The following is a 24,345-nucleotide window of genomic DNA, read 5'->3' on the forward strand; positions in this document are numbered from 1 at the left end:
ACTCAACTGTACTGTGATTCAATCCATCTGAACAACCTTCCATGTACCATCATCTGAATATAAAGACTCCGGTCTGAGACATTAGCATAATGGATGACTGGTGGACCGCATTGAGCCCAGGGCTGAAGTTTTGTACAAGTTTTGTAAGTGCTTCTGCTATCATTAGCAGTCATTGCATGTTTTCTTTCTCTTGAATGTGAAATATGTCATTTTCGTTGATTTTGAAGAATATTCATGTGATAATATTACTGATCTTTGAACTGTCTTACTTTATCAATATAAAAATGTGAAAGACCTGTCAATGTTTTGTTGTCATGTGATAATTTACAAAGAAAAGATAAGGCATTTGAAGCTTCAAAATCAGGTTTTGAAAAAAATAATGTTGTACTCATTAATTATTTCCCTGGACAAATGTATTAATTTGTATTTTCACAAAACTATATTTTCTCATATCCTTTGTTTGAGCATAATACTGTACATTTGACCTTTTGTAATTACCAATGAGGAGTTCATCAGCACAAGAGCAGGGAATACACAATAAGTGGACGGACACCCTTCTACTGTAGTTGGGAACTCCAGAAGAAGGGATCTAATGCTGCACTAAACAGGACTCGAAACACCATACTAGTGTTTTCAATATTTTCCGGGTTCGTGCTCCCAGCCTCTTGCAAGGTGTTACACAACTATTGATTAAGTGGTGTTTCAGAACACTTTAGGATGAATGTTTCAGTACACCTTAAATCTGTCTCATAACTCCTTACACCCATGTGTTTCAAAACTCTAGCAAAGTTAGTTTTGTTTCCTTAACATTGGTGGCAGTTCAGTTGCCACTAGTTTTAGTGTTACAAAACACTTCATTATGACAGTGCAGTAGCAAGTAAAATAAATAAAAGTGTGTCAAAATATAAAGGATATTTCATGCTGAAACCCTCATATTAAACACCAATGGTATTCACAAAGTTGATAGGTTAAATTTAGGATAATGTTTCACAGCTTTGTCATTCTATTTTTTATCTTAAAATCTTCTTATTTTATTGTTTTACATGTGATAAGGCCACACAGGGGGCCAGCGATAACTACAGACACCTGTGACAATCTGAAGTATCCAAAAAGGCCACTAGATGTCTTGTGATAAATTACATAAAATCCTTGAAAGTTACCAAAACGCTGGTAGTTTATTTTTAAACTTCAAAGGTTGCCAGTAATATACCCTCCCATTGCACCCTTATCAATAATCAAGTTCAAATTCAAGTTTGGTTTGCAGGTAGGATGAACAAAGCACATTACATAGGCTACAATACAAAACATAGAAACATGTAAGACAAATGTGCGATAGAATTTAAATGAGCACAGTTATGATGATGCGTTTGTTATTATACCAATGGATTTAAGAAGACTTCGGTAAATGAATAGAATGGGCAATCCTTTTTCAGTGACAACTTCAAATGTTTGGATATATTGTTATTGTGGACATTCGGTTACACGTACATGCCGTCTACTAACAAGGACCAGTGGGGTACTACTAACTATACCATTGGCAGAGCAGTTTATAAATGGTGTATAATGCAATGTAGGTCTATTAAGGGTTAACACTGGAAAAGGTAAATATATTTTTCATTCAGCTACAGCGTGATTCGAGACCCGGGAAAAGTTACGCCTGAATACTGTTGCAAAAAAAAAAAAAGGAGAAAAAAGATTGCAGCAGGCAAGTTTGAGGAGTAAAGAACTCGGCTTAAATATTCTCCCGCAGTGTAAAAAAGGCGTGTGTAGGTTGAAGTAAGTAGAGTGTGGGCCAAGCAGTGAGAGAGGACCAATCAATTTCAATTGTTCCCCCTCTTTCTTTCCGAATGACAACCTCTGCAACAGGTAATTTTTTTGTACAGTTGCCCTTCTCATGATAAGTGTTCAAGTAGCATAGGCTGTGCTCTCTGCAAAACAGCACCCAGGAGATCAATTTACCCTACAGCATGCTGCTTGAGACAGTAAGAATTCCTGCATGAGGTTTGACAACTTTCTTACTTTTACAGTCATTTGTTCGATTGGGAGTCATATTAATTCCCACTTTTTTTTGCTTAAAGACATGCTACACTTCGATGTAATTGATGCAACAAGGTTGCGCGGATGTATAATTATGAAAGTTGGAGACAAGGAAGGAAGGGGAAATATCCAACATATCCTCAAACATGGCAAATATAGGGCTATTTACTGTGAAATAAATCTATATTATTTTATGTATCGGAATGTTTAATGTTGCAGTTTAAATTCACCGAGTTCATCTGCGTCGCGCAGTTAGTAGCCTGTACAGTTGGCAACAGACGTTGCGAGGGAAATCTAATGCATTTTTACGCGTGAGTAGGCTAGTTTGTGATTTTCAAGAAGGCGGTGATTTAGTTTTAGCGTGTCTTAGACGTTTATTGAAAAGTTGGTTCATCTTGAACTTGACTAACGAAGTGTTACATTGTTATTATGGCAATGGCACAATTTCCTCAAAATCATTTCAAGTTCGATTGCGACGTTTTTCATACAAGCAAGCGCATGTTTCCTAACTCCATGCCGTGCCAAAGAGAAAGATATATTTTTTAATCGTTTATTTGGAATCATTGTTTTCTGTAAGAATATGTGCCTTCATAATCATTGTATGTGGTAGGCCTAATAGGGCTACATTGTAATGCGGAAACTTAATATAATAGGCCTATAACCCTAGCCTAGTCGTTTTGAGTGTTACAGAATTCGTAAACTGTTGTGCACCTGCGTGGATTTTTATATCACGTTTGCAGAGTCTTTGAAGTTGGGTCTTTATTCTCTGAGAGTTCACACGCATCAGCGCGAAAGTAATAGGATAATTGGCGTATTTGACTGTAGCCGACACCGCACCGTGTGAACCCGCTTGGGCCTGCTCAAGGCATGCCCGCCGTAGTGGGATTTCCAAAGATACATTTTTACCACACATACATGGATACCGTTTCTAATTAAGAACAAAAACTCGTTGCTTTGGCTTTGTTGTTAATCTCTCGAGAACTATACGTTCTGCTTAGTGGCGAGGGATGGCATGAACCTTCTTCGTACCCCTCATAAACGCTGCATGCACACGTGTGAACACACTCATTTTAAAACATCCACATTTTTCATTTTTCTGCCCCAATTTGAACTATTTGGAGGTTACAAATATAACAAATACCGTAGGCTTACAGTTTCTTGCACACAGAATTTATGAATAGTCAATTTAAAGGTAGGCTGCAGAATTGTAATGGCTGTTAGCGGTGACACCCCCTGTGGGTAAAAAAAAACCTTTCATGTTGTAGCTCCTAATCTCTGACATTCAGGCTGCCGAAAGAACTTTGATGTGGCCCCTTATTGTCCCCCCACTCTCCCCTCCACCTCCTACCTTCACCCTCTCAGTCGCCATGGCTTTTGCCCAGTGTTAACTTCACAATGTGGCTTTGCATTTCAATGTGTTTCTAAAGAAGCAGTAAAAACAGAGGTTTTTATTTAGAGATTAATCTTGAGTCATTTACCACTCAGACTGGAGAGGATCATTAGGACTTTCCCTGGCTTTCCCTGGCTGTGTGTGTGAGTGTGTGTGTGAGAGAGAGAGAGAGCGTGCGTGAGTGTGTGTCTCCAAGTGTGTGTCCCTTGTAGTTTGCAGGATGCACCTGTGGCCCTGGCTGTTTCTGGTCTTGCGTATGGGCTTCTTCTTTTAATGCCTAGAATATTCTTGCAAATGGGGATGTAGATGTTGCATAGTAAGCTGTATGTGATCTTTCACTTCTTCTTTGGTTTATGGGGTGCTGCAGAGCTGACTGTTAAGCCCCTCCCGTTGAAAATAACATTCAGCCAATGGCTGAAATTATCTCTCTGAAATTATCTCTCAAACAAAACGACAGCAGTGCCCCAACACACGATTTCAATCGGTAACCGCCTGATCACTAGGCACCAACCAGCCTTATCTGACCTCGCTCATTGCCCTCCAGCGGGGTCAGATCACTATCCTGCGAGACAAATTCCTCTCTCTCTCTGCAGAGGCATGTTTGACAATACTGTTGACCTGTTAGGTCCTTCCCGGCCTCTGTGTGTGTGTTTACCCCCGGGGAAGTGTATGGACATGTCTGGTCTGCTCCCGGGCCTCATCATGAACCCATTGTCCTGTATCCAGTGATGTAGTGGTAAAGATAAAGGTGGGTAAGCTGTAAACTCCAGTCAGTGGGCTAACGAGATAAGACGAACAACCACCGATATTTTTGTAAACTGTTATTTGCATTTTGATTGCATTTTAATGTAGGCCTATAGTAGTGTTGAGGGAATAGTGCTTTTTGAGGTCAGTTTGTTTTTTGTATTATTATTTTTTTTTTACATTAAATGATTTTAGAGCTTTTTAATGGAAATTCCAAAGCCAAAAATAGTGACCATTCAATTGCCAAAACATAGAAAATATTGTATTGTCTCTGTCAGGGCCGCAATGGGTAGACATCCGTAAAAAAACGTGTATGTTGTTGTGTATATTACTTGAAATAAATAAATGAGGCCCTAATCTATGGATTTCACGACTGGGCAGGGGTGCAGCCATGGGAGGGGGTGGCGGGCCCAGCCAATCAGAATTAGTTTTTCCCCACAAAAGGCCTTTATTATAGACATAAATACTCCTCAGTTTCATCAGCTGTCCGGGTGGCTGGTCTCAGACCATCCAGCCGGTGAAGAAGCCGGATGTGTAGGTCCTGGGCTGGCGTGGTTACGCGTGGTCTGCGGTTGTGAGGCCGGTTGGACGTCCTGCAAAATTCTCAAAAATGATGTTGGAGGCGGCTTATGGTAGAGAAATGAACATAAAATGATCTGGCAACAGCTCTGGTGGACATTACTGCAGTAAGCATGCCAATTCCACGCTCTCTCAAAACTTGAGACATCTGTGGCATTGTGTTTGTTGTGTGACAGAACTGCACATTTTAAAGTGGCCTTTAATTGTCCCCAGCACAAGGTGAACCTGTGTAATGATCATGCTGTTTAATCAGCTTCTTGGTATGCCACACCTGTCAGGTGGATGGATTATTTTGTCAAAGGAGAAATGCACACTAACAGGGATGTAAACAAATTTGTGCACAACATTTGGGCCCCGACCTCAAGTTTTGGTACCACTGTACTGTCCTCTCTGCTTGCTTCCTATCTCTCTGTGTCTCCTCTGCCTCCTCCTGCATGCATTGCAGCCTTCCTCAAGCTCACCACTGTCTGTCTCACTAGTACACTCTGTAAAGCAAAGTTAGAATGAGAACTAGCCTATCTTTTGCTCCTGCTGAGGTCAGGATCTGTTTAAATTAGAACTGAAATGCTCAATTCAACCTATAACATTATTTTACATGTCAGTGTTAGGTAACCTTGTTGAACCATTGATTTACATGTCGATGTTAGGTAACCTTGTTATGAAAATGTATACTATTTTAAACAACGTCATGGGAATGGGAGTGTACGCGCTTTACTCATGACTTTTTGATCAAGACTGATCAAGAAGTGAATAAAATCTAACCTTAAACAATCAATTTGAGATGGAAAAACTATCAAATACTCACAACCATGCTAACAAACCTGTATTGTCCGCTAAAAAATTCACTTGCATATGTTTTTGAGCACATTCAACTGTAGGCTACATTACATGGGCAGAGGCATCAGATCTACTGTTACCCGACATTAGTAACCTAGCTAAATGCATGATGTCCACAATAAGAAAGCAGCTAGCTAGCATCGAATAAGTGTCTATAGTCCAGTCAAAACCCACTTGCACATTTTCTTGTGTTCATTCAGCAAGCAAGGTCTATCTGTGTTCAACATTACAGTAGTTTTGACATGGGCATTGGATCATACTGTGTTAGCCAGCAAGCTAGCTAACAGAAAACGAGATTAGGAAGCTAGCTAACTACATGGTCATGCACCTGATAATAAAGACACTTTTGAAGGGAGATCGTGTACACAATGGAGGAAATGTTATTCAATATGGCTTGTATTGAGGGTCTTCAGATGTGCCAAACCCAGTAGAGGCTAGCTAGCTAGCTAGCTGGGCTAGAAACAGCTGGCTAGAACTTCACAAGCTAACGTTAGCACAATATCCATCAATGATAGCTGAGCTTGTCATTGTTTTGGACTAGCTGGCTATGATAGCCCACCTGGCACAGAATACTTTTTTGGTCTATTTGTCATTCATGCCATGTTACCTGGCTAGTCTCTAGCAGGATAGCCCTCTAAAAAGTTTTCAGATTTTTTTTATGTTGTCTGGTCTGCCTTTCAGCCGAACCATTCAAGTGATGTCATTGATGACACATTATCAAAATGGCGGCGCACAGTAGTCAGATGAGGCCATTTTCAAACGTTTTAACATAAATCTGTCACGTTGGCATAAATGGTCGGGAGACAGGCGCAGGAATGCGTAATAGGGTTTTTTATTTACCCAAATTACAGCGTGCCGTGTAAAGGCACGGGGACGAAGACCAAACAAACACGTAACAAAACACAGGGTAGAAACCCAAACAAAAGAGCAAGGAGAACCTCGAATAAATACACAAGCGCACAATGATTATCACACGGGACGAGACCCGTAATCATCTGCGCAATACACGTGGCACAAAAGCCAAAACAACACAGCACAGGTACTCACATGACCAACGGACATTGTAACAATAATCGACAGGACAATGGTGAACAAAGGACACACTTATACAATTACTAATGAATGGGAATAGGGACCAGGTGTGCGTAATGACAGTTCCGGAGGGATCCGTGACAAAATATGAGTTTTTCAGCTGTTTTAAGAGTAGGAACATTATCACATTTGGTTATCAAAATCACGTTAACTTACATAAATGTTTCAGTTCATCTTTAACATGAGCTTCTTACTTCATCCTAACACCAGAGGCCTTTAACATTACTGCAATATTATTAATAGAAGTCTCTGCCGGCAGCTAGCCACCTGACTAAGCGACTATTTACCAGTTGTGCACTAATTTCCCGAGAGTCTGTTTTTTCTTTGTTTGGGGGATTTCTGGAGACACAGTCGGAGTCGCGGACACCTTATATCTGGCATCTCGCCAACCCACTAGCCGAGTCTGTCGGCGCCGTTGGTCTGCTGAGCCCAGCTCCGAGCTGGTGTAGTTTGTTTGCGCAGGTGCTGCGATTCGCAAGAGGGCCGTTTGAGAGAGTGGGGAATGTGCTACTAACAAGGCAAATCCGAGGGGCGCACGCAAACCTAACGAGCAAACAACTATTCATGATTCCACTCGTTCGCAAAGAGGCAGGCGCGATTACAACTCAAGAAGATCAACAATATAAGCGTTTTGAGCTTTGATCAACACTGGGAACGTAATAATATGTGGGTAAACGCTCATTAACAAAATAAAAAGGTGAGTAAACGCTATTTCAGAAATCAAAAGGTGCTAAATGGCGTTTACGTGCGTTTTATCCTCCACTACATCCCTGCCTGTATCCCCAACCCTGGCCTTGAACTTCAGGAAGAAGAACACTTTATGTTGAGGAACTGTATTGTTGATGTTGTTTCTTGAGCTGTTGCTACTAAGTTAATCCAAATTATTTTCGATAAATTTATTTTTACGTGTGAATTAGCTTTCAGAGCCTATTTTGGTGGGGATCTTCTCTGGTGCTCTGATTGTAGTGTCAAGACTGTTGCTTAAAGACAACGAGGTTAAAGCTTATTTTTGAAACATGAGATCTAACTTTTGTGGTGGGCGTTTGAGTAGAAGATGTACGTCGAAAATGTAGCATTGGTGTATTATAGTAATATTATAATACTATAATACTATAGTAATACATATTCAGGTGGTCACTTAGCTAGTGATTCTGTGTGATTAGATAAGGAATTTGTATTTGACTCAAGATTCTGTACCTGTTTAGTTTGTGAACTTGTAAGAGAGGGAAGTATGGGAAATGTATGTCGATTGTGTGAAATAATGCACATTTAAATGTGCTGTTTCCTGCACTCTCCTAACTGCTACATCGGGGTTTTTGGGGTTTACTTCCAGGTTAAAAGAGAAACAAAAGAACAATCCCTGAAGAAAACAACTGCAACAGTAATGCCATCCAACAAGTATTCTTCAGCCGTCATGGTGGAGAGTGACAAGATGACGGCAACAGTAAGTGTGGGGGGGGGGGGGGGCTTAGGTCTTCTGCTGGTGGTATTGCCAACAAAGTCACCAAATATCCACTGTTCACATCGTTTTCCACTGGGTTTTTGCTCCAAAATGCACACCACCGTTCTGCGCACTGTTATACTATACTATATATTGTCCTCAAATGTTTATTGAAAACATAAATGCACGATAAGCATTTGTTGTCTCTCAAATGCACCATTACAGTTGTTGGCTAGCTAGCTAGTCGAATTTGAGCCATATTAGCATAGACGTGGCATATAAGTCGTAAACACCTCAAAACAAGACGTGGTATCAAGAACAAGATAAAAACTAGCTGAAGGGAGCCATCTACGGTTTACCACGTGGCAGCTCCGAGATGCGTACACACTGTCATGATGTTGTCAACCCACCCTTCATATCATGGTAACTCATCTGCCTGGCTTTAGTGTCTGCCCCCTCCTCCTCCTCCTGTGTTTGCCAGAAGCCTCAGGCCTCAGCTCCCTCCCTCAACTGGTCTGCCTCTGTGTCTCCCAGCCTCCCAGGCTGAATGTGCATAATCATTTGGCCTCAGAGAGCAAACAGGCAACTTTTCACAGTACATCTGGCCTGGATGTGTCATAGCCTTTCATGGAGCAGCCAGGGCAGCTGCCTCTTTAGAGAGAGAGAGAGAGAGCGGGAAAGAGGAAATGGAAGAGGAGGAGCGTGTGTGTGTGGTGAGATCCATCATCACAGTGGGCTCTTTATGTTCCGAGTTAACACTCGCTCTAGTGTGGACTTCAGGTGGCCGTTGTTTCCGCCCATTGCTATTTCTTGGTATTGCAGTATTACTAGTGTGTTGTTACCTGTCTACACATCCCTCTCCTCTATTGGGGAACTTGGTACAAGGTACAGTGCTTGGTACTTCTCAGCAAATTACCGCCGTGTTTTCACCCTACAAAGCATTTTTTCCCCCCCTCTGCAATTCCATCAACAGGTGGTTTTTCACATCATATCAGATGAGATATGCCCACTGCTCCAAGAGTTGAGATTCTTATAGTTTCTCGCTGGTCGGATAACACTCCTTCTGGTTCCACCACTAACGATCTCGCACAGAACTGGATCATGATACATTGGGACTGTGATAGTTTCGGTTGTATTGGTTTTGCCCTCAAATCCCTCTTTTTCCGTTCAGTAGGACAATCTATCTGCCCAGTTAATTAGAGTAGAAGAATGTGACTTCCAGGCAGCCCCAATAGCATTCTCTGCCTGTTAGGTTTTGGGTTTCAGTCCTGGATTATATTATTAGTTACTTTGAGTAACTGGACGAGTCAAATGGTTACGTAGTTATACAGTTACTTGAGTTTGTGTCGAAGACTCAGCCGGTCTAATGGGACAACCACGGCTATGTTGAGAAATGTTGTTATGGGAGAATATCTAGATCAATCGGCATATCGTAATACATGTAGTAAGTTCTCTTCTGTGGTGTCAGTCTGTGTTGGAGCAGGGTGGGCGTGTGGCGTCGCCTGTGGGACTGTGTTTGCTGCTGTGACCCGGAGTGCGATCGTTCTTCAGGGCGTCAAGGAACAGCTCGAGGGAGAGAGAGAGAGACCAGTTTCAAACCAGAATGACCTGCTCTTTATTTTCTCTTTCTCTTGGATTTTTTACATGCTTTTCCAATGGGAGTTTCTACCGTTTCTAGGTCTGCCTTGCAATCTGGTCCTCGGCTATATGAATCTGTGATCCCAGAGCTTTTGTTCTATGGAAGGCAGTTAAAGCACGGACATGTCGTCTTAAGTGTTATATCTGTTGACAAACTTCACCTTTTATGGTTCTCTGTCACGTTCTTATCTTGGTGCCATTGTGCCGAGCCAGTGGAGCGAGTCTAGACTGTGAGAATGAGATTAACTGACGTCGGCTAAGCACCTGGACATGGCAAGCCAGTGACTTATATTGTAAATGTGTCTGAAAGGTGTGTGTGCTTGTAATGCAATGCTGTGTGTGTGTGTAATACTGTAGGTCGGGTGTGGGTCCATTGAAAGGGCCGATCTCTCTCTCCGACTCGGCATAGTCTTTCCTAACATCTCCTTCCCCTCTGGAGACAGACAGGCAGATCAACCAAAGGTGTTGCTCCGCAATTTGTCAACACACTTTGAATGAATCCATACATGCGTTGTCTTATGTCAGGCACCGATATGTTTCCTAAGTCGTCTGCACTCTCCTAGCCAGATGTGGGGAGGAGGGGTGCAGACAGGGGGGTGGGGTAGCAGACGGAGCGTTAACACACGCAGAGGGGTGTCCTGGTTTGGGACAAGGCGGCTCTCTCAGGTCTAATCTCACTAATGAGAGAAACTCTGGCACTGACCTCCCGGCCTGGATGTGTCACTCTCTATCTCTCTCGCTCTCTCTCACTCTTGTCTGTCTGTCTCTCTCTCACTCTTGTCTGTCTGTCTCTCTCTCACTCTTGTCTGTCTCTCTCACTCTTGACTGTGTCTCTTTCTCTCCCTCACTCTGTCTCTCTCCTCTTTCTCTCTCTCTCTACCTCTGCCCCCTGTATGGCTTAATAATTGCTGTATCCGGCGTGAATTGAGTTCATTGGGACCTATGGCTGTACTGTACTGTGCCTTACTATATTACACTGTGCTGCGCTGCCTGCCTGTGAGGCCCAGGTCGGCTTAGGTGAACTGCAAATTGGTCTGAGATGGATGTGCGTCAGAATGAATCTCACAGCCCGAGGGCTCTCTTTTCTCCTCCATTAAGTTTGAGAGGAGCAGGGAGAGGGGAGAGAGAGAGAGAAGGACACAAGGGCACAGCAGCCAGAGAGAGAAACTGCTTAGTTCTTTTTCTATTGTAGTGCTGGTTTTCCAGAATGAGAGAGAACACACTGTGTGGCATGTAGGGCACTATAAAATCTAGTGAATTTTTTTGTCTTTCCCCAAATTCCGTTTTCTCCTGGGGTTTTTTCCAGGCCCCCCCGTTTTTTCCAGGTTTTTGTTCTCAAAATCAAACAGAAAAACAACTAAATTGAATGTTCTAAGTCCACAACAAATCTTAAACCACCTCAGGAGACCACTTTTGAGACCTAGAAAAATTGAAGAAATGTCGAATTTTGGGGTGTAATTGCCCTTTAATGCAAGTGTGCACCAGCAGTGTTTCTGTAGCGCTCATGTGATTGCAGAGTTTGCAACACAAATGGCTACTGGATTCAATGCAAATATTCACGATATCATTCTGCCCGGCTACTTTGTGGTGTTTGGGAAAGCATTTCCATCGACCAGCAGAACGGTTATCATTAGCATTACCACTAACAACTACTCAAAGTGTAGACTAAACATAGGCGCGCCACACGACACACACAGACAGGGCTATTCCTGTGTCGTTTCTCAAAGTTGCAGGAAAATAGAAATCGCTGATGCATTTTGTTCATGTCACATGATTAACTTGGGTGAATGAATGTTCGATGAGATGAGATGTTTTTATTTAGTCACATGCACAGATGTAGTTGCAGTGTACAGTGACATTCCTAAGCTCCGAGCTCCCAACAGTGCAGGTGTGAATGAAACAATGAAATAAAAAGTGTAGAATATATACATGTTTACAACTGTGACAGTGATGAATATTAATGTCCATTGGTGTGTGGGCAGGGTAATTGTCTGTTGAGGGGGGGGGGGGGGGGTAACTGACTTTTGGTGGCTCTTCAGCAGCCTGATGGTCTGGGGGTAGAAGCTCTTGGCCAGTCTGTTGGTTTTACCCATGACTGCCTGCGTCTGAGTGATGGCAGCGGGGAGAACAGGCCGTGGCTCAGGTGGCTGAGGTCCTTGATGATTTTCTTGGCCTTCCCTGTGACACCTGGTGTTGTAGGTTCCTGGATGGCAGGCAGTGTGCACCCAATTGATTAAGTTCAATACATTTAGTTGATTTCCTACTAAAGTCAAAAAAAGATGTAACAATTTTTTAAAATTCCTTTTTAATGTCTGTATTCCGTGATTCCATCCACGTTTTCCACAACACAGATTTTATAGGGCCCTAGGTATGTAATTGAACTGTACTCAGCTCTGCTGTACTGCTGTGCTGTTGTGCTCTGTGCTAGTCTGGCCTAGGTTGGGTTGTGTCTTGCCCTGTGTCTGCTGGCTGGCTGCGTTAGCTTTGGCAAGTGACGGTGCCACTGGAGGACAGCTGTGGTGGGAAGTGTACCGTGTCTCAGTCTGGCATTCCAGAGGAAGATTCCTGATAACCCACAGCTGCCGGCATTGTTCCCAAGGCCAAGGGCTTACGCTCCCTGAGGAGGAAGCCTGACTTTGGTGAAGGCCCTTAACTCTCTCTTACCCCTCGTTCCACCTCTCTCACCCTCCTCCCTCCCTCCTCTCTCACCCTCCTTCCTCCCTCCTCTCTCACCCTCCTTCCTCCCTCCTCTCTCACCCTCCTCCCTCCTCTCTCACCCTCCTTCCTCCCTCCTCTCTCACCCTCCTCCCTCCCACCTCTCTCTCCCTCCTCTCTCACCCTCCTCCCTCCCTCCTCTCTCACCCTCCTTCCTCCCTCCTCTCTCACCCTCCTCTCTCCCTCCTCTCTCACCCTCTACTCTCGGCCTCCTCCCATCCGAGCCCCGCGTTCCCTGTCATTGCAACAGAGGTGTGACAATCTAAAGATGTCAGATAGATGCTTACACTCTTCTCAGTCCATTCTGTAATCTCTATATCTACAGTCACGTCCATAATTATTGGCACCCTTGATAAAGATGAGCAAAAGAGACTGTATGAAATAAATAATATAAATTCGGAGCAACACCCCTTCAAATTAGTGGATTCCACTATTTCAGCTACGCTCATTGCTGACAGGTGTATAAAATTGAGCACACAGCCATGCAATCTCCATAGAGAAACATTGGCAGTAGAATGACCTTACTGAAGAGCTCAGTGTCTTTCAACGTGGCACTGTCATAGGATGCCACCGTTCCAACAAGTCAGTTTGACAAATTTCTGTCCTGCTAGAGCTTCCCCGGTCAACTGCAAGTGCTGTTATTGTGAAGTGGAAACATCTAAGAGCAACAACGGCTCAGCCGCGAAGTGGTAGGCCACACAAGCTCACAGAACGGGACCGCCGAGTGCTGATGTACGTAACGCATAAAAATCATCTGTCCTCGGTTGCAACACTCACTACCCAGTTCCAAACTGCTTCTGGAAGCAACGTCAGCACAAGAACTGTTCGTTGGGAGCTTCATGAAATGGGTTTCCATGGCCGAGCAGTCGCACATAAGCTTAAGATCACTATGCGCAATGCCAAACGTTGACTGAAGTGGTGTAACGCTCTCCATTTTTGGACTCAGGAGCAGTGGAAACTCGTTTTCTGGAGTGATGATTCATGCTTCACCATCTGGCAGTCCGACAGATGATTCTGGGTTTGGCGGATGCCAGGAGAATGCTACCTGCCCCAATGCATAGTGCCAACTGTAAAGTTTGGTGGAGGAGGAATAATGGTTCGGGCTAGGCCCCTTAACGCTACAGCATACAATGACATTCTAGACCATTTTGGGCTTCCAACTTTGTGACAACAGTTTGGGGAAGGCCCTTTCCTGTTTCAGCATGACAATGCCCCAAAGCGAGATCCATACAGAAATAGTTTGTCGAGATCGGTGTGGAAGAACTTGACTGGCCTGCACAGAGCCCTGACTTCAACCACATCGAACACCTTTGGAATGAATTGGAATGCCGACTGCGAGCCAGGCCTAATCGCCCAACATCAGTGCCCGACCTCACTAATGCTCTTGTGGCTGAATTGAATCAAGTAACACTAACACAGTTTTGCTTGTGCCTGTCGTTTTACCCGTAAACATTACGTCCGCGGAAATGTTTGTAATGACCTGTCAAACACACCCCGGTAATGGCTGAAATGGGTTCAATGGAATAAATTGTCTTTCCGTTGTATCTTTAAGAACGCTAAGCTTGTCTGGGATTTAACGCAACGTCTCGAGACATACATCACCAAATAGAGAAAGATAACTTTATTTTGATGGGTGTACACTTTTTGTGAAGTTTAACAAAATAATAATTTAGTACAGATTAAATGTTTTCAAATTATATGCGCTGAAATGAAAGCAACTTCCTAAAATGTACACTTGGATTATAGTAATATTATGTCTGATCTCGCAAACAATGTAAAGTATGTTTAGATAGGTGTTATCTAGAGCCAAGCATGTTGATTTTTAATCTGAGCGTATCCTGCTATTGAATTATGCAAAAGACCGTGACAACAACAGTAGTTAATGAGGCAGTCTAGACAGCACATGTGAGTGCAAGTAGGGTAAACAGAGCAGGTGAGTGCAGGTATGGTAGACAGAGCAAGTGTTTGGTGGTTTCAGCCCTCCTCCACCCCTTTATGTTAATTTAGTCATATATGCAAATATGCCCAATATATTTAGGCAAATTAGGCACATATAATTTTCTTTATTTTAACACACCATATAAAAACAATACCTGATACAATATGAACATTTATATTTGAATGCATTCAAAAATTTAAAAAAATGAAATGTTTGACAATAAATGTAATACCTTCCCACCAAAATCCCTCATTATTTGTCCATGCCAGTAAAATGTTTTATGTGCTACAATTCAGTCAATATCTGATGGATTATAAAAATGATTAAAGTTTGGAGTTTCTTCATCCATTGTCCAACTGTTGTATTTATTAGAATTGTTAAAATAAAAATTAAAAAAAATGTTGCTACTGTGTTCCATAGTGTTGTTGAGTGCTGTTTGTTGATAGCTCCTCTCCTGTCGTCCCCAGGCTGAGGTGAATGGGGACATGGCTGCAGCCGACGACAGTGGCATGGAGATGACCAAGGAGAACAGCCCGCTCACCCTGGCCGAACCGCACTCCCCGTTCAGCCCCAAGCAGAATGGAGATGCTGCCTCACCTGCAGGTCCGGAACACACACACACTGGACATTCTCGGAAAGCTTTCACCCCTCTCAGTTGACTTCAGGCCTTTGCTCTCGTTATCACATCACACCTTCCGACCGCGTTAAGTTACATCATTCTCTCACCTCTCAACCCTCAACCTTCTCACACACTCTCTGAAACCTGTGTTTGCATAAAGGCGTCAGCATGCTTCAGTTCGAGTGTGCTCGCATACTCCCTGGAAAGACCTTCGCTTGAAAAACAAGAAAAAGCACCAATCGTACTGTTTGTCCATTTTGTGACGCCGTAACCAGTATATACACTTCCTCAAAATAGTCCAAATGAATCTAAGATTACTCAAGAAATCTGTCATTCATTTTTCAGTTTTTGCCGAAGAGATCTTATTTTACATCTAACTAAGTCGTTTGGAGTCTGAAAATGAGTGGTCTTTCATTGAATGACAAAGACTTTATTGAAGAATCCCTACTGTTGACCAATCACAGTCGAAGGGGCGTAGACTTCGGCTCCGAACTTCGTCTTGCCTCCAGAAAGAATGTTGTGTGTCCGAACAGCCGAAAAAACCCTCACCGAAGTCCAAACCGAAAAAAATACGTGACAAAATGTCAACGTAATTTTGGAGAGGCAGGTAGCCTAGTGGTTAGAGCGTTGGGTCAGTAACTGAAAGGTTGCTTTATCGAATCCCCGAGCTGACAAGGTAAAAATCTGTCGTTCTGCTCCTGAACAAGGCAGTTAACCCACTAGGCCGTCATTGTAAATAATAATTTGTTCCTAACTGACTTGCCTAGTTAACTATTGTTTTATTTTGTATTATTATAATGTATGCACCAATTCTACTGAGCTGTTTTGGCTGGGAAGCAGGCGGATGGCTTAAGTCACCATCCTTACCTTGTATCCCATGTCTCTCTCTCACTTTCTCCCCCCCCCCCCCCCCCTTCTCTCCCTCTTGCTTTCCCCCTCCCCTCCAGACTCAGATGTGAATCAGTTGTCAGGCAGCAGAAAGAGAACTAGGAAGAGGTCCTCAGAGGAGGAGTGCAGCTGGGACTCTACCTACAGTGAGGTGAGTCTCAAACACACTACATAGACACACACACACACACACACACTCTCCAAGGGTGTCTCAGGTGCTCGTACAGGTTACCCACTTGTGCATGCAGTGAAACAGGACAAATATCTTCTTTCCCCTGTTTTAATTTTTTTTATTTCAATGTTTTTATGAATATCGCTAGCAACAACAGAATTAACCCCCAAAAATGTTTTTTCTCAACTCCTGTTATTGAGCAAATTACACTCATTGGAGCCATTTACACTCACTTGCGTATCTGACAAAGGCTTTGAAAAAGCACCTGGGAGTAGGCCGCAAAGTTTATACTTACTCTTCCAATTGTAATGTGGGGAGGTCAAAATAATGACAAACTATCTACCCAATCTATTCATTTTAAAATGTGAATTACTTCTCCTTGCGTTCACCTGATTAGACGAGACTTGTGATTATTATAATTGTTTTTGCTAACGTATGATGGCCGTCCATGGGTCGCCGGTTTGCCTGGGAGGGGGTCTCTGGTCAAGAAAAGGTTGAAGACCCCTGCCTGATATAGATAGATGCACACACACACACACACACACACACACACACACACACACACACACACACACACACACACACACACACACACACACACACACACACACACACACACACACACACACACACACACACACACACACACACACACACACACTGCTCCAGCTCTCTTCCCCAGACACTGTCATACCTGTGACCCGTAAACCTAAAGAACTGGCAGTCTGTCTGGCAGACAGCAGGACTAACTGGTTCTAACTGTTAGGGTCATTGCTGGTATCAACTCAGCTTTGATATAACCACACATCTCTCATCAACCGAAACCTGAACGGTGTTGATGATCATCTCGTAGCCAGACACCCTCTTCTCACATTCCTTCTGCATCCTGGAACCAAGACAAGCACGGCTAGTAATGCTGAAACCTGAGTTGTGTACAGTTGGTAGAAACGTTTTGAAACGGTGAGGCAATACCAGAAATTACCCAATAAGAACACAGATTGTTGTGTTCCGTTAAGATTTTTTTTGAAACATTTGCCCTATTCAACACGACTCTGTCGCTGTGTTTGCCTGGATCTTGGTCCCCTGGTACCTATTGGTTGAGTGAAAGGGTTGTTGTGTTGTGTCTTTTCAACAGCAGAAGGCCAAGGTGGCAGGGGTGGGGGCCTCGAAGTCGGGCTCGGGCCTGAGACAGAGACCTTCTCCCAGGACCATCTTCCAGGCCGGTCTGCTGGCCCCTCACAACAAACCGCGCAGCCGCGAGCAGAGAGGAGGAGGATGCCAGAGCAAGCTGGAGCACCACAGCAGCTCTCTGGTGAGAACACACCATTCAGACTAGACTGAATGTGCAACAACGTAATGAACAGACACTATAACTCCCGGGGCATATCCTATCCAGTCTGTCAAAATCTCTGATCTTTTATATTATAATTCATTATTTACACAAAACAAAACATGTCCGCCTCCCCTGAATCATATTTTTAAGTCATTCAAATTTGACACCCCCTAATAAATGTCTTACTTTGTTCCAACAGTACCTGAGACATTATTTGACATTAAAGAAGACATTGTGTCAATCCCATTAGCGATGACATGGCTAGGTAGTCATACTTTTGGCTGTCTCTCTGACTCTTGGCCTCACAAGGCAATACATGTTTCTCTCTGCGTCTTCTCTCAGTTCTCTGAGACATGACGAGTCAGCACCTGTAGAAACACACCATCCAACATGACTTGTCACTCTCAAACAGTCAAACACACACACACACACACACACACACACACACACACACACACACATACACCACACACACAGGAGATATGACGCTCAAACAGGAGATATGAGTGGGTAGGTAGAGCTAAACCAAACCAAATCGTTGGAGACATAACACACACAGAGAAACCGTAAGTGCTGCCTTTGTTTGAAAGGCTGTGGTGATTGTTTCTCTCTCACCCACTTTTTCCTCCGTGTTTATTTTCTGAAGCCTCTTCTTTGCAGCGAGAGCCAGTTAAAACATGATTGTCTGCAGTCCGTCACGTGATGAGATTTCAGAAGTGCTTACTTAAGTCCTCGCCGTCTCCGCTTCGTGACGGCGCCGACAACGCCTGGCGCCTCTCTGGGTCTCTCTCTTTCCCTCTCTTTCGCTCTCTCTCGCTCTCCCTCTTGCGCTCTCCTTCTCCCTTTCACTCTCTGACGTTCTCGCTCTCCCTCTATCTCGCTGTCTCTTTCTCTCTCTCCCCCCTCTCTCATACCCTCTCCGTCTGTCCCTCTGTCACAGTACCTGCATAAAGAGTTGCTTTGGTTCAGTTACCACTGAGAATCTTAATTGAATCGGAAAGAGAGAAGAACACTTGAGCAGGTTTCAAGGTGTTGGTCTGAATTAGCCGTGTAGGTGTGGGAGTCCATTTGAGTCAAGAGGACTAAAACACACACTGATGGAAGTAAGAAATAGGGTTGGGTAGAGCAGAGAACATCAGGACCAAATAAAACAAACAAAAAACACATACAAGTTCAACAGTTACTTGGTAACATTGTGTACTTACACTGTAGTTAGACAGGCTGTAATGACTAATGCAATACAATAAACCCCAACTAACGTTTCATGCATTGTGCCTGCCTTTCCCCCCTCCCTATCTCCCTCCCTTCCCCTTTCTCTCGCTCCACAGAGCCTGGCCTGCGGTGTCGGCCCCGGGCCCCTGGTGTCCGTGGTCCCTGAGGGCCCCTCCCTGGAGCTCCTGGAGCAGGACTCTAAGGACTCGGCCCGGAGCACCTCCACCTCCTCCACCTCCCTGATCTCCCATACCACAGAGATTGCCTGCCAGCCGGAGTACAAGGTAACTGAACGGGGATAGAGGAGAGGGTAGGAGGAAGATGGGGGGAGGGGGGTGAGAGAAGGGAGAAATGGAAAAAAAGTGAATATTGGGCCAATAGAAGAGGGAGTGAAGGTGAAACAGAGAAAGAAAGGGGAGAAGATCAAAGAGGTCTCTCATTCCGTCTTCTGTTTGTCCACCTGCAGAGAGAGTGTGTGCGTAGCTGACTGTGTGTGTGTGTTTGTACATATCTGCATCCTTTGATGCCTGCAACCTCACAGGTCTACACAACTGAGTCTTTGTAATGTGTGGTTGGAGACCAACCCGTATCCACAGTCCCCTAGCAGTGGTATATCCATTATGATCGTGTGCACCTGGCGGTGTATCTATGCACTGACATGTCCCATGGAAGCTAAGACCTCCCCCGTCTCAAACTCCAAATCCAGATCTCACACTCACACCCCTTTTGACCCCTCTAAACGTCCCCCCTCCTCTCTCTTCCCCTCGCAGGACAACAAGGGTTTCGGTATTGGGGAGCTAGTGTGGGGGAAGATTAAGGGGTTCTCCTGGTGGCCAGGCATCGTGGTCACCTGGCGCGCTACGGGCAAACGACAGGCCACGCATGGCATGAGGTGGCTGCAGTGGTTCGGCGACGGCAAGTTCTCTGAGGTGAGCATTGAGGAAGTGGGTTCCACAACCCTCCGTCATTGTTTTGGGCGAGAGAAACATTTTGGGTGTTATCGTAAGTCTGTCATAAAGTCTGCTGTATTATCAGGGCCAGCGTGCACAAAAGCCCTGTTTATACCTGGTGCTAACATGTGTCCTTGTCCTGATCTTGTCCACATTCTGATTGTGCCCACGTTTTTAGACCGGTGTAGATGATTAAAAGATGCATTCCCTGTGGAGGTAGTTAGGCACGCATTGTATCTGGATATCAATCAAGTGTAAACAGATCTAGATGGTGAAACTATTTAAATCATCATTATACCGGCTTCTAAAATCGTTGACAGGTAGCACCATTGCCTTCATAATTATCTTAAAATAAATAAATATTATCTGTATGCAAATAAATTGCATACAGAGAGGGACTAGGAAATCTGCAGACACAGACAGACACATTTTAATACCATGTGTAGATGCTACACATACACTATATACACTATATATACAAAAGTATGTGGACACCCCTTCAACTTAGTGGATTCGGCTATTTCAGCCACACCCGTTGCTGACAGGTGTATAGAATCGAGCACACAGCCATGCAATCTCCATAGGAAAACATTGGCAGTAGAATGGCCCGTACTGAAGAGCCCTGCTAGAGCTGCCCCGGTCAACTGTAAGTGCTGTTATTGTGAAGTGGAAACGTCCATGAGCAACAACGGCTCAGCCGCGAAGTGATAGGCCACACAAGCTCACAGAATGGGAACTGCCGAGTGCTGAAGCTTGTAGCACGTAAAAATTATCTGTCCTCGGTTCTAACACTCACTACCGAGCTCCAAACTGCCTCTGGAAGTAACGTCAGCGCAATAACTGTTTGTTTGGAGCTTTGTGAAATGGGTTTCCATGGCTGAGCAGCCGCACACAAGCCTATGATCACTGTGCGCAATGCCAAGCGCCGGCTGGAATGGTATAAAGCTCGCTACCATTGGACTCTGGAGCAGTGGAAACACGTTCTCTGGAGTGCTTCCAACTTTGTGGCAACAGTTTGGGGAAAGCCCTTTCCTGTTTCAGCATGACAATGCCCCCGTGCACAAAGCGAGGTCCATACAGAAATGGTTTGTCAATATTGGTGTGGAAGAACTTGACTGGCCTGCACAGAGCCCTGACCTCAACCCCTTGAACACCTTTTGGATGAATTGGAACGCCGACTGCGAGCCAGCCCTAATCGCCCAACGTCAGTGCCCGACCTCACTAATGCTCTTGTGGCTGAATGGAAGTAAGTCCCTGCAGCAATGTTCCAACATCTAGTGGAAAGCCTTCCCAGAAGACTGGAGGCTGTTATTGCAGCAAAGGGGGACCAACTCCATATTAATGCACATGATTTTGGAATGAGATGTTCGATGAGCAGGTGTCCACATACTTTTGGTCATGTCGTGTATTAACGCAAGGTGTAAACAAGGCTCATGCGACACAGAGTCTGATTGCTGATCGAGAATCCGTTTTAGATTATAATGAATAACATTACATGGAAAGGGCACCTGGCCCTAGATAAGACGCTTGGGGCCTTTCCTACGGACTTCTCAGTATTTGGTATTCAGACTTACCTTATTCAGTAGGGTAATGCACTCTACAGATGTGGGTACCTTGCACGCTCTCAGGGGCATCATGCACCCCAAGAATTTGAGGGGGCACCAACTACGTGAGGATGGCTGGGGTCCAGAAGGGTGCTATGCCCCACCCCCCAGTTCGTAAGTTGTAGAATTGTTCAAACACCTGAAGCAGCTTTTTCCTGCCGTCTAGAGCTACAATCATTCTGCTTAATTCTATGACAAAAATATTTTTCTGCATATCTAATCATACCTCTTGAGCTGTCTGTATCCACCTGACTGGTGTTTTTTTGTTGTGTTGGAACTAAATATGCTTCTTTGCATCTCTTCTAAAATCTGTGTAAAAGATGGAAAGGAACGTACACGAGTCTTATTCATTAGTTATTTCTTGCGTTTCTAAAGTCTACCAGCCTTACCAGCAGGCATGCCAGCTAAGATAGCTAGCTACTCTAACTTGATTGACAGCGTTTTATATATCCCTGTTAGTGAGCATTTATTCTTTGCCAAGATAATCCATCCACCTTACAGGTGTGGCATATCAAAAAGCTGATTAAACAGCATGATCATTACACGGGTGCACCTTGTGCTGGGGACAATTAAAGGCCACTTTAAAATGTGCAGTTTTGTAGCACAACACAATGCCACAATGCCACAGAAGCGAGCAATTGGCATGCTGACTGGAGGAATGTCCACCAGAGCTTTTGCCAGAGAATTGAATGTTCATTTCTCTACCATAAGCTGCCTCCAGCGTCATTTTAGAGAATTTGGCAGTATGTCCAACCGGCCTCACAACCGTTTACAGAGGAAGCAAATGAAGGTAAACGAAACAATGTAATAAAATGATCATGTAGGCTATACCAACTGAAGGGAACTAATAGTAAATTGGCAGTTGAATATCTGTGGTTATTATTCCTGCTGACAGTCAATACTGATAGTGGCTAATATTTAACATGATAGAAATCGTAAAACAGAGAAAGTCGGGGTAGATTATAATTAAGACATTAGAGAGTGCCCATCCCTGCAAGTTAAAAGGCTGTACACATGAAATGCTAAACTTTACTTTGTGAAAGTTGATATGTTGATATGCTTCAGTTAGCTGCCATATGACTAGTTTCACATTTTTCTTTGGTAAAATAGATCTAAAACAATTGTCATTTATATTTACAATTCCCTTATCATTTACCTAGTTATTATCACTAGCTCTTATCAAGTTGTAAATGACAGTGCATGGAGAATGGTGTAGATGTTTTTCTCCCCCACTTGGAACCGGTCGGTTCGCTAGACCTTATTTACAGTTTCCTCGCGTGTAAAGGTGGTGGAATTATTAGGGAATTAAGTCAAGGTCAGAATAGGGATTATCTGTAGACACACCTCCGCCACACCTTCATTTATTCGATCTACATCCCAAATGAATAGCGAGTGAATAGAGAGAAAAAGGGCATAAAAAAGGGAATTCCATTCCACGCCCATGCTTAACTTGTGTCGGAATTCCCCCCTGTGTGAATGCGGACGTTGTTTTACAGCGAAGCAATGAATGAGCGTTTAACCCTCCACATCTCCACTCATCATCCTTCCCCCAGGTGTCTGCTGACAAGCTGGACTCCATCACTGCTTTCCCCAAGTTCTTCAACCAGGCCTCCTACGCCAAGCTGACATCCTACCGCAGGGCCATCTTCCAGGCGCTGGAGGTAAGGAAGGAGGAGGAGGGGGGGGGGTTGAAGAAGAATGTGACAGAGTGAGAAAGGCTTTATGTGTGTGGTTTAACACTTACCTGCCTAGTGCCTACCTTCCTTCATTTAGTGGCAGGTGTGTGTGGGTGGTTTAACACTTACCTGCCTAGTGCCTATCTTCCTTCATTTAGTGGCAGGTGTGTGTGGGTGGTTTAACACTTACCTGCCTAGTGCCTACATTCCTTCATTTAGTGGCAGGTGTGTGTGGGTGGTTTAACACTTACCTGCCTAGTGCCTACATTCCTTCATTTAGTGGCAGGTGTGTGTGGGTGGTTTAACACTTACCTGCCTAGTGCCTATCTTCCTTCATGTCAGGTGTGTGTGTGTGCTTGTGTGCATGTCAATATAACTGTGGTTGCCTGTGTGCGTGTGTGACAGCTGCACAATAAAGTCAATAAAGGGCCTTGCTTTCCCTGCAGTTCCTTTATCAGTCTCTCAATATGAGGAGCTGTTAATAATCTTTGAAGACAGACAGACAGACAGACAGACAGACAGACAGACAGACAGACAGACAGACAGACAGACAGACAGACAGACAGACAGACAGACAGACAGACAGATAGACAGACAGATAGATAGATAGATAGATAGATAGATAGATAGATAGATAGATAGGTAAGCAACATGACATTGAAAAGAAGTCTAAAATACATATTTTCCAGACTTTGAAGTTAGCTTAAATTTAGGTTCTGAATGAAAGGTGAAAATTCTTATTTTCCGGATGTTGAAATAAGGTTAATTTTTGGTTCTGAATTAAAGTTGAAAATACATCATCTATAGACCAATACATAATTTATAGACCAAAAATCTATGTCCGTGGACGTTGAAATTAAGGCCAGACCGCACCAGATCTAAACCAAACATAGCCATCTATGATTGGTTCAGATTTGGTCTGGACCGGACCAAAAACCAACTTCTGTGGACGTGGAAATCAAATAAATTTGATGAGTGTCCATCTTTGTGGTAGGCCTACCGTTTGTAAAACACTCCAAAAAAGACGTCCAGATGACGTCAGCGTCGGTCCGTGCTTACTGGGGTTGCCTACCATGTCTACCCGTAATGGAGTTTTATCAATGCCCATCCATGTGGTAGTCCCACCGTATTGCCTTTATTAGGCCTTATTCCTGTGACTAATACATTTGGCTATTTAAACTCTGAATATCAGCTATCCACCTTTATCTGGAGGAGTTCAGGGGTGGCAGGTAGCCTAGTGGTTAGAGCGATGGGGCAGTAACCAAAAGGTTGCTAGATCAAATCCCCGAGCTGATAAGGCAAAAATCGGTCATTCTGCCCCTGAACATGGCAGTTAACCACTGTTCCTAGGCTGTCATTGTAAATAAGAATTTGTTCTTAACTGACTTGCCTGGTTAAATTTTTAATTTTTTTAAAGAAGTTATCCTGAGCCTATTTGCAATGTGTTTACACAGCGAGAAATGCAAAAATATTGAATCA

General features: G+C 43.9%; 1 protein-coding gene across 5 annotated transcripts in view; it reads left to right on the top strand.

Moving 5' to 3' along the window:
• Positions 1 to 1,670: 1,670 nt before the first annotated feature.
• The window catches only part of LOC139557030 (DNA (cytosine-5)-methyltransferase 3B-like), a 58,789-nt gene continuing 36,114 nt past the window's right edge, over positions 1,671 to 24,345 (top strand). Inside the window, exons 1-8 of one of the 5 annotated variants that reach the window (XM_071371331.1) lie at positions 1,671 to 1,982; positions 8,013 to 8,123; positions 14,880 to 15,015; positions 15,979 to 16,070; positions 17,227 to 17,403; positions 18,753 to 18,920; positions 19,407 to 19,565; positions 22,744 to 22,851. In XM_071371331.1, the coding sequence (XP_071227432.1) occupies positions 1,968 to 1,982; positions 8,013 to 8,123; positions 14,880 to 15,015; positions 15,979 to 16,070; positions 17,227 to 17,403; positions 18,753 to 18,920; positions 19,407 to 19,565; positions 22,744 to 22,851 (966 nt within the window). In that variant the 5' untranslated portion in view covers positions 1,671 to 1,967. Of the gene's footprint in view, positions 2,002 to 2,328; positions 2,349 to 8,012; positions 8,124 to 14,879; positions 15,016 to 15,978; positions 16,071 to 17,226; positions 17,404 to 18,752; positions 18,921 to 19,406; positions 19,566 to 22,743; positions 22,852 to 24,345 lie in introns of those variants that run through there. The other 4 variants (XM_071371332.1, XM_071371333.1, XM_071371334.1 and 1 more) reach the window with 4 other exon arrangements.

This window comes from Salvelinus alpinus, chromosome 28 (assembly GCF_045679555.1).
Source record: "Salvelinus alpinus chromosome 28, SLU_Salpinus.1, whole genome shotgun sequence".
Classification (NCBI taxonomy): domain Eukaryota; kingdom Metazoa; phylum Chordata; class Actinopteri; order Salmoniformes; family Salmonidae; genus Salvelinus; species Salvelinus alpinus.